Below are 11,000 nucleotides of genomic sequence, written 5' to 3'. Positions count from 1 at the left end.
ATGGGGCTGAACATTGCTGTGACTCTCTATAAATATAGCATGGATGATCACCATACTTACTGTTTATCTGTACTGAAATTCATAATATTTGAGTAATTTTGTTGTGGCAGGTAGCAATGGCCGTTAATTTCTATCCTAATTTTGATAATTATTTTATTTAACTGATATGATTCAGATTCTTTAATCCTGAATAGTCCAAAAAATTTTCGTCTTTTTTTTTAGTTGGATTTTGATAGAAACGTCAAGATTTTTGCAATCCTTACCAATACTGGGGCTGAACAGTGTTGTGACTCTCTATAATATAGCATGGATGATCACCATACTTACTGTTTATCTATATTGAAATTCATAATATTTGAGTAATTTTGTTGTGGCAGGTAGCAATGGCAGCTAGGTGAATTCATGTGCCATGTGGTGAATTTCACAATATTTTTTTTATTTTTCACTAAATATGAAGACTTTGATTTTTAGGTATGATCTCATCAAGTGTATCAATGCTGGTCCAGAGCATAAGGTGTGGAAGCTCAAAGTACATGTCATTAGACTTTGGATCGTTTCTCACTTTGCAAATTCTGGAGTGAAGGCACCTATTGAGATGGTTGTCCTTGATGAAGAGGTAAAATCTTCTCTTTGCATTTGAGATTTATTTTCGTAATGACTGAGCAATAAATCTCATTTATCTATGACTCTATAAAACTAATGCATTCAGGGGGATACAATTCAATGCTCTATTAAAGGCATATTTGTTCCTATCTTCGAGGGCCTACTCGCTGAGGGCAACATGTATTCACAATTTCTTTAAATATCATCAAGTTCAAGCCTACTAGACACGAATTTAGAATCAACTTCAAGAGGGACACGAATGTGCGTCCGGTACAAGACTCTTCAGTTTCATTGAACGGATTCAATTTTGTTCCGTTCAAAAAAATTCATGCAGAGTCTAAAGAAGATGGTTATTTAGTTGGTAAGTACTTTGTTAGAGTAATCTATCACGCATATGTTGTTTAATTCTTTGAAGTCTATATTTAACGCAAAATAATTTATCATAATTTTTGTATTACATAATATGTCTATATTTAATGTATGTCATTTGAATTGGCTGATGCGTCGTTTTTTGTTATAGGTATAGTACTAAAAAAATTGTATTATTTAGTAAAATTATTCTTCAATTCATTATTGGCTTTGTTTTCTATTATTTTATTTTTTATTTTAACACATCTAAACATAGATTTCATATATATAACAACTAAAGAATTAGTACCTTTAAAGGAATCGTTGGTAACAAGTACTAACCTATTTATTTTTTGTTTCTTCACGAACTTCAATTTCTAGGCTCTAACTATTTATTAACAGTCTTTTATATTTTTATTTTTAAGAAAATTAAAAAAAAATCTGATTTCAACATGGATGAAATTTTGAAAAAGATATGTCATTTTTTGACAAAAATTTGAGCAGATAGAGTTTTGTTAATGGAAAGATTGGTGCCTTTATTTTGTAGATGTGATAGGTCAGCTTGCCTCTAAGGGTAACTTGGTCGAGTTCACACGGGACGGGAAGCCGTCAAGTTATATCACGATAGAACTTGATGATCTTGAGTAATGCTTAATATCTTTTTGATAGTGGCTTTTGTTTAAAATCTTATTTTGCAATTTTGTGCCTCTCTTTACTTTACAAGCATTGCTATTTCTTATAGGGGTGGACAAAAATTAAGGGTAACGTTGTGGCAGACTTTGGCTTTTAACTTGATCAAATATTTGGAGGAACACCCATGTCTTACCTATGTGGTTATTCTCCAAATGGACAAGATGAAATTTTATAGTGGTTTGTTTATTTTACTGGTATTTGAATGCATGTTTTGTGTCATCATATGCTTCTGGTATTTTCTTTAATTTGTTATGTCTTTTTGTAGGGGTCATGGGTGTTTCCAACATAATCTACAATTCGAAACTATTTATCAATGTTGAGTTTCCAGCTGCCAGGAATTTCTTTACAAGGTACAGTGTATAGATCAGTAGTGTGGCCAGCAGAATATTTATACAAGTCTTTTGATTATTTAACTATTAGCAAATTTCATAAATTTTGATTTAAAAATGTAAGGGTGAACAAATTGGATCCTGTTGACGAACAAAGCATAATGCTGCTGATCTGTGATCAACCTGTTTCAATTGAGGAAGATTTTTTGCGTTTGTCAGTCTACAAAATAATTGCCGAGATAAAGGAGCATAATCAGGTAAAATTCTTTCTTTATTAGTCTTCCTTTTTTTTCAATTATTATGTCTAATGTTTGTTAGATCATAATCTCAATTGTTGTATTGTACCCTTACATCAATTGATTTTAGGATGCTGTATTTGTTACTGTTGGGACAATTAAGGAAGTTGAGACCGAGTTTGGTTGGTGGTACAAAGGATGTAAGAAGTGTCGTCGTGGCTTAAGGGAACTTGAGAAAAGATATTTCTGTCCCAATTGCGTTGAAGACTACGGGTTCTATGTGCTAAGGTATGACTCACGATACTTCTTTAACATTGACACACTACATACTCTGTCTAAGAAAATAATGGTATAAACTAATTATTTGTATTATTTCTTGATAAATTTTGTTGTTGAATTCTATCATTCATGATTCAGTTAGCCTAATAGGTTAAAGATAATTGATTTTAAATAAGCCTAACCATCTCTTTCAAAGCATAACATATAGCAAGAGTTAAACATAATTAACCAAATAAAAGGGTTTCATTGACTTAAAAGTGTCGAAGAACAATAATAATACAAATTTTGACGTACATAAAAATGTGCATCAGATTACTACAAGTTAAAAAACAGTGTGTCGAGAAATTGGTACCTCATCTAATATTCTCAGTTTACAATCCAGTGAAGATAAAGGTGACATTTTTCTCACTATAATTGACTCATATTTATCTAAATTTAATTTATATCAGTTTAATGATGAAAATTTTCTATGTATTTCTTATTACTCATTCATAGGGAAGTAACTATCTATGTATGGTGTACACTGTGCCTCGCATGGAATTGAACAGGAAAATACTCCTCCTAATTATGTAAGACCTTCTACATCAGAGATAAGATCTAAATCTTTAACTCTACGGATGGATCCCTCATTGACAAGAACTCCACTGTCCGTGTTAACAAATAGTACGTATAATTAATGATTGCCAAATGATTCATACACCAATATTTAACAAAAGCTATACTTCATCGAAAATCATTTATATAACATAGATTTATTACAATTCTAGCATACTCCAGTGTACAAGGACCCGCCAATAATCTAATGAAAAAATATAAAGACATTTAATTCAATGTTTTGTTTTACATTAATGGCCAGAAAAATTGACCGAGGGGTGAACAATGGGACTGCTCCTCCAATTTTTAAGCTTGGGGGTCAAAACTACCATAGCATTGGTAGCTTACTTCCTCCTGATAGTTTGCGACCAACATTTGCCCAGCTATATATCTATGACACAGAAAATGAGATTGATAATCGAATAGATACACTTCGGTAATTTTCATGCAACCAGTCAAATTTTTTAGTTATTTCTTATCTGTGAGAGAAAATAACATAAATTTTATTGTTTTTTTTCGTAGCTCCAATAAAGCTATAAATGAGCGGGATAGAGAAATTGTTGCAATATTAAGAAACATGCTAAACAAATATAATAGTTTGGCAAAGAGTTTTCACTATGCAAGAGATAGGTACCAACAAGAAAATTGCACAAACATAAAGTTTAAGTTGATTAGTAAAAGGACTAAAGATGGCAAGACATACAACTTGCCATCTGCATCTGAAGTGGCTGCATTGATTGTTGGTGATGTCGAACAACTTAGCAAAGATAGAGATATTATTATAGAGAGTCAATCTAGAAAGCTCCAGCGGATTGATGTTTTTCATCCATCTTATTTAGCCTTGCAATATCCATTGTTGTTTCCGTATGGGGAGGATGGATTTTGTTTGGGTATTGCAACATCAAATTCTATCTCTACTAGGCCTACAAAGAAAAACAAAACAATCACTTTGTGACAATTCTTTGCTTTTCGACTACAAAAAAGGACAGGTGAATCTCCGTTAATTCTGAGATCAAAGAGATTATTCCAACAGTTTCTGGTAGATGCCTACATAATGGTGGAATCAGAGAGGTTAAAATTCTTTAGGTGTAAACAACCACAGTTGAGGGTTGATAAATACAAATGTTCGCATGAAAGTCTTATAATCGGGGATGTAGATGCTGCAAGGCTTGGCAAAAGAATCATTCTTCCCAGTACTTTTACCGGTGGACCTAGGTATATGATGAATAATTATAAAGATGTATTTGCAATTTGCAGATATGCAGGATATCCTAGCTATTTTATCACCATGACCTGTAACCCTGAATGGGATGAGATAAAAAGAGAAGTGACTTCCATTGGATTGAAGGCAGAAGACCGTCCTGATATATTGTGTCGAGTTTTCAAGATCAAGCTTGATGGTTTGATTGATGACCTAAAAGAGGGAAAAATCTTTGGCAAAATTTTGGGATGTAAGTCTGTGTTTATGCAACGCTTTATTAAAATCTTATGTTGTAATGCTTTGCTCATTTGTCTTTTTTAATTTTCAGACGTTTGCACTGTAGGGTTTCAAAAGAGAGGGCTTCCGCATGCACATATCCTTTTATTCATGAGTAACGAGTTCAAGCCACAAACACCAGATGACATAGACAAACATATAACAGCTGAGATTCCTGATGAAAATGAAAGACCAAATCTACATGGAGCTATTCAAAATTACATGGTACATGGTCCATGTGGTCCGTACAACAAGAATTCACCTTGCATGAAGAATGGATCCTGTTCAAAGTTCTATCCTAAAGAGTTTAGACAGCGAACACTCATTGATGAGGCCAGATTTCCCAAATAAAGGCATACTGATAACGGTCAAACAGTGAAGAAAAGGGAATGTGTACTAGACAATAAGTTCATTGTTCCGTATAATCCAGAATTGTTGCTCAAGTTTGGGTGCCACATAAATGTGGAATACACATGTCAAACAAGTTCTATTAAGTATCTGTTTAAGTATGTACACAAGGGTAATGACTGCGTAACAGCTACTCTATACAATGCTGGTGATCTGTCAGAAGCCACACAAGTTGTTGACGAAATTAGGAATTACTACAATTGTAGGTACATTTCGGCATGTGAGGCAGTCTGGCGTCTATTTGGATACGAAATCCAAGAGAAAGAACCATTTGTGATTAGACCTCCATTCCATTTGGAGGATGAGCAACCTTTGGTTTATGGTAAAACTTCTAATGTGAATGATATTGTCGAAAGAGCAATATCTCATAAGTCCATGTTTTTGGGATGGATGGCGGCGAACATGTCATATCCCTATGCTCGAAGTCTGACTTATCTTGAGTTTCCAACCAAGTTTGTTTGGAAGGACGATTCTTCAAAGTGGTTTCCTCGAAAGAAAAGCTTCGCAATTGGAAGGTTGACTCATGTACCTGCAGGTAATGACGAGTTTATATTCAATTTTGATCTTACTTATTTAATGATTTAAATTTAAAATCTTAATAGCCTGTACCCCACGTCCATTTTATTCGATTTATCTACACTAAAAAATAAATGTTTAAATAACTTTCAACAGTTATAATCTGTAGATTATACAATTTTTTATTTTCTATATTTTTTAGGAAACTTATTCTTATGCGGATGTGTAGCTACATAATAATTAAAATAGCGTAGCTTAATCCATTTAACAACTTAAAAGTGGGATTTTAACCAAGTTTTTTCAGCAAATACTGAAGAATATTACCAACGACTTCTCTTGAATACTCAAAGAGGATGTATGAGTTTTCGAGATATAAGAACAGTAGGAGGAACAATTTATGCTATGTATAGAGATGCATGCTTCGTCCTTGAACTCTTGCAAGATGACAAAGAATTCATTGATGCAATTAAGGAAGCAATCTCATAGGCCTCAGGATCATATGTTAGGAGGTTATTTGTCATTCTATTAACATCCAACAATATCTCAAGACCAGAACATGTCTGGGATAGATGTTGGCATGAACTCTCAGATGATATTTTGTATCGACAGAGAGCCGTGATGAACATGAGGGGTGAGTTTTTATTAATTACAATGATAAAAGTTTTTCCTTATTGATCATTTTTAGTTTAATTGAATTTTTATAGTATTGTATAATATGCAGAGTTAACAATGTCAGATGATGAGATTAAGCAGTTGTGCTTAATGGATATAGACAAGATCTTACATTCCTATGGTAAAACCTTGAAATACTATCCTCCTATGCCTTTAGCAACTGAAGTTGATAGTTCTTTGTTAACCGAAAGTGTTATTAGGGAAGAGCTAAACTTTAACAGGGATGATTTAAAGAAAAATGCCTCAGACATGTTAGCCATCGCAACACCTGAGTAGAGATATGCATTCGATAAAATTGTTACAGCTGTGTATTGTGATGAAGGGGGGTTTTTCTTTGTGTATGGTCATGGAGATACTGGAAAAACATTTCTCTGGAACCTTATGTCTGCTGAGATTCGTTCAAGGGGTGATATAGTGTTAAATGTTGCTTCGAGTGGTATTGCATCTTTACTTCTTCCCAATGGAAAAACGGCACACTTAAGGTTCAAAATACTGCTGAATATAACTGAGGATTCTGTATGTAACATCAAACCTGGTTCCCCTTAAGCAATATTGCCGTTGAAAGCCAAACTTATAATTTGGGATGAGGCTCCAATGGTTAGTAGGTACTGCTATGAAGCGCTGATAAATGCTTGGGTGATATCATGAGGTGTTCTCCAACATATAGCAAAGATTTTTTCTTTGGAGGAAAAGTGGTTGTACTAGGTGGAGACTTTAGACAAATTCTTCATGTCATTCCACGAGGATTGAGACAAGACATCGTTCATTCAACTATGAATTCGTCTTACCTTTGAAAGTTTTGTCAGGTGCTCAAACTAACAAAAAACATGAGACTCTCTATAGGGACGACTGCTTCAGATCAAGATGAGACAGAGCAATTTGGGGAGTGGTTATTGAAAGTTGGTGATGGTCTAATATGTGACAATATGAATGGTGAATCTGAGATATGTCTTCCAGGAGATATTGTTATTCCTTCTTTGGACCAGGCATTTGATGAGTTGGTTCATTTTTCTTATCCAAATATTTTGGAAAACATGTCTTCGAAGGATTTTTTCAAAGCAAGAACTATACTGGCTCCCACACTAGACATCGTTGAAGAGGTCAACAACCATCTGATGGCTATCATTCCTGGAGGGGAAAAATTATATCTTAGTTCGGATTCCATTTGTATGGATGATGGGAATATGGAGAGTCAACTAGATATCTACAGTCCTGAATTACTGAATAGCATAAATTGCTCTAGTTTGCCTCCACATAAATTAATACTCAAGGTCGGTGTTCCGGTGATGTTACTGAGGAATATTGACAAATCCAGTGGTCTTTGTAATGGTACCAGGCTACAAGTTAGGAAGCTTGAAAATCATGTCATAGAATATGAAGTCTTAACGGGTAACAATGTTGGTCATATTGCTTTGATTCCAAGAATGAATATGGTACCAACAAATGAAACCGTCGCAGTTAGATTCCAATGAAGACAGTTTCCCATAATAGTATCGTTTGCCATGACAATTAATAAGTCTCAGGGACAAACTTTATCTCATGTTGGATTGTATTTGTCCAAACCAGTTTTTACACATGACCAACTATATGTGGCACTTTCAAGAGTTAAGAGTAAGAGAGGTTTAAAAGTTTTACTTATGATTCACGTAAGAATGTCTCCAAATTCAACCATCAATGTTGTTTATAGAGAAGTCTTTGAAAAAATAGTATTCTAATGTAAATATTTTAATTTTATTTTAAATTCTGTATCAGTGTATAATTATTTTACTTTAAAAAATATAAAATAATTATTACTCACTTTTTTTAAGTTAAACTTTGATTTTGATAATAATTTTATAAATTTCTTAAAATAATAATTATTTTGTACTTTTGTTTTAAATATCGAAGCATATAATTTTTTTTACTTTTATAAATTTTTCCGTGCTGAGCACGGGGTCATACACTAGTTATTTTTTGTAAAAAGGACGATTTTATAACGTTTTGTAACGTTGATGATGATTTTAGTAAAAAAAAAATGTTGGGGACGATTTTGATTTTGACTCCAAACTTTGGGGACGAAAAAAAGTACTTATCCCTAAATACCATACAAAAATATATTTTATTATTGAAATACATATTTTTTTTTTTTATAAATGGTTTAATTTTTTTGTCTATATATGTATTTCCTCTATGAACTATTGTTATATGAAAAAGTATTAGAGACCAAAAAATAACCAATCAAGTTATAACAATAATAATTAATAATTATTTTTGTTATTAAAATTAATAGATTAATAATCAATATTAATTAAAAATTTTAAAACTAAGGATTGCCCAAAGACAGTAATTACATATTCAATTCACATTCCAAACTTAGATCCGCAATCAAAAGTTCAAAACCAACCCCTCTGGAGGTATCATCGTGGTCGTCGTGATTGCGCCGTTGTTGTGCTTGCGCTGTTACCGTGTCACCACGCAGACCGATCAAAAACACCTCTATTAAAAGACACACGTATAAGGAGGCACACCCAAAAGACACGAAAAGTGCCGAAAACGCTAATGGAAGCTTGCCGACAAAAGCTATCAAGGTTGACGATGTGACGACGACATTCTCGCGTGCGGTGCCAATGTCGTCGAGTTGCAGAGATGGAGTCGGTGTGTGACGAAAGTCCGCGATGCGTCGCCGTGGGATGATTGTTTAGCAACGGATGGAGATGGAAGGAATATGCACGGTGGTGAAAAAAGAGTAGAAAAAAGTGGTAAAATGTAATTTTAAATTAGGGTAAATTTAGATAATTAAAGTGTGTTTTTTTGTTTGGTGAATTTTGATATTTAACCTATTAAAAATTAATAGAAGATGGTAAAATATTTCTTGATTACTTATTATATTATTCATCTTAAAAAGACTCATGTTTCACCGGCTTGAAAACGTGTTAATATAATGTACTAATCGGATATATTTCCCATGTCGTAAATTTATGTTATCTTAAATGCCCTTTTTGCTTAATGAAAATAATGTATTTCGCAAGAGAATATACTATATATCATTAATTTCCTTAGAATATATCTGCCGACTGACGATGAATAGTTGGTTTACTGGATAGTGTTACAAGATCACTCATTTTAAAAAATTTAAGTTGATAAAAAAATTAATAATTATATTTTTATTATTTTCTTTTAAGTAATAATATAATTTTTTTAATTTACTTAATTTTTATATAGATTTTTTAAATTTAATTATGTTATGTTATTTTTTATGAGAAGTTACTAAAAATTGAACTTTAAATTTTTTTGAATATAGAATTTTAATACTATATCATAAAATTATTCATCTCAAAAATTTAAATTGATAAAATAAAATAACATTAATAATTATATTTTTAATAATAAAATATATTTTATTTGTTTTCTGTTGATATATATATAATTATGGCTGGTTGATAATCTATTTGTTTATTCGTTGGAAGTATTATGTACGAGATATATATACATATTAAAATCTATATACAAGAGAAAGTGTATTTCTTATTTTTAAGCATTACAACTACTAAAGTATTATAATGTATTTTGAGTATATGACAAGTTTTTTTTTTTTTATTTAGAAATTTTGTATGGATTTATAGATCTGTCAGAAATATAAATATCAAGTAGGCTCTTTAAAATACTTTGCAATAGAATTATATGTTGTTGAGGGAAAAAAATATCAAGTCTTTGAAATTGCAATTGTAGATTTATAAGTTATTGTCAGAATGGAATTGAAGACTAAGAAAGATAATTATATCCAACTTTACAATGTTTCGGAAATTTATAAACATTGCAATTTATGAGATGGAAGGCTAAAAATGGTGAATTGTGTGGAGCATAATAATTTTTAAGAATCTTATAGTACGAGTTAATATTTAAAATGATTCTTGAAATTTGACTTTCGATTTAATTTAGTTCTTAAATTATCAATTGACTCAAATTGTACCTTGAAATTTTAAAACGTGGTTCAAGTTGGCCCTTCCATCTATTTCTGTCACCAAAAAATTGACGTAGTACGTGTAATTGACACCTAGCATTAGCAATAACCAAACGACGCTGTTTTGTTTATTCGCGCCTAAAATGATACAAAACAAAACGACGCTGCATGACACTAAAAGAGTTAAACAAAACTCCAGTTCACTGTTCCCACGTTTCATTTCCCTCAATTAATCCTCTTTCTTCTTTTTCTTCCTCCTCTTGCCGATGCTGTGCGCACATGATGTTATTGTAGGCCAAATTGAAAGGTTTTTACATTTGTTTACCTAACACTATGCAGATCAGGATCATCCAAAGTTTCCTATCACGAACAGTGGAAGATTCAGAGAAAGAGTGGAGGCAGACGGCCAACTCGAACACCGCGATGGCGAAGAAGAACCAAAATACGCAGAGTCAGAACAGAGGCAAATGCTGATCCACAAATGTGACGGCAACGATGACTCAGAGGCTAAAGCAGATGATGGCGAAGGCTAATGGAATAAAGAAGCACGAGAATAGGCAAATCTAGAGGACATGATAAGAGGCCAGAAAGAGGGACCAAAAGCCACAATGAGACGCCGGCTATGAAATTACTGGCTTACGTGTGGCAGTCAGTGTATGAGTGTGTTGGCTGTTGTGACCAGGGTGCGTAAGTGCGAGCCGAGAGAGTTGAGAGACTGAGGTGAGATTATGGAGAGCCTGAGACTTAGCTGCTAGAATTACTTGAGACTTGGCTTCTTCTCCCCAATTCACCAGAAACGACAATGATTTGGGAGAAATGGAAGTTGTTAGTTTTTTTTTTTTAAATTATTGGGAGCTAAATTGATGCATACAAAAATTTTGCTACGTCAGATAACTGTTGAGGCT

At 32.9% G+C, this 11,000-nt stretch overlaps 1 protein-coding gene across 1 annotated transcript; it reads left to right on the top strand.

Moving 5' to 3' along the window:
• On the top strand, positions 1 to 10,628 carry LOC140177745 (uncharacterized). The gene is made up of 19 exons (XM_072210902.1): positions 1 to 69; positions 378 to 394; positions 472 to 616; positions 710 to 783; positions 1,694 to 1,821; positions 1,910 to 1,994; positions 2,098 to 2,230; positions 2,340 to 2,497; positions 3,345 to 3,518; positions 3,605 to 3,972; positions 4,072 to 4,297; positions 4,340 to 4,533; positions 4,612 to 4,800; positions 4,990 to 5,502; positions 6,205 to 6,345; positions 6,460 to 6,671; positions 6,962 to 7,588; positions 7,679 to 7,766; positions 10,435 to 10,628. The coding sequence occupies exons 1-19, from the start codon at positions 1 to 3 to the stop codon at positions 10,626 to 10,628; spliced, it is 3,735 nt and encodes a 1,244-aa protein (XP_072067003.1).
• The last annotated feature ends 372 nt before the right edge of the window (positions 10,629 to 11,000 follow it).

The sequence above is a fragment of the Arachis hypogaea genome, chromosome 13 (genome assembly GCF_003086295.3).
Source record: "Arachis hypogaea cultivar Tifrunner chromosome 13, arahy.Tifrunner.gnm2.J5K5, whole genome shotgun sequence".
Taxonomy (NCBI): Eukaryota; Viridiplantae; Streptophyta; class Magnoliopsida; order Fabales; family Fabaceae; genus Arachis; species Arachis hypogaea.
Note: the sequence above shows the minus strand (reverse complement) of the source record. Positions and strands in the feature narration are given on the sequence as shown.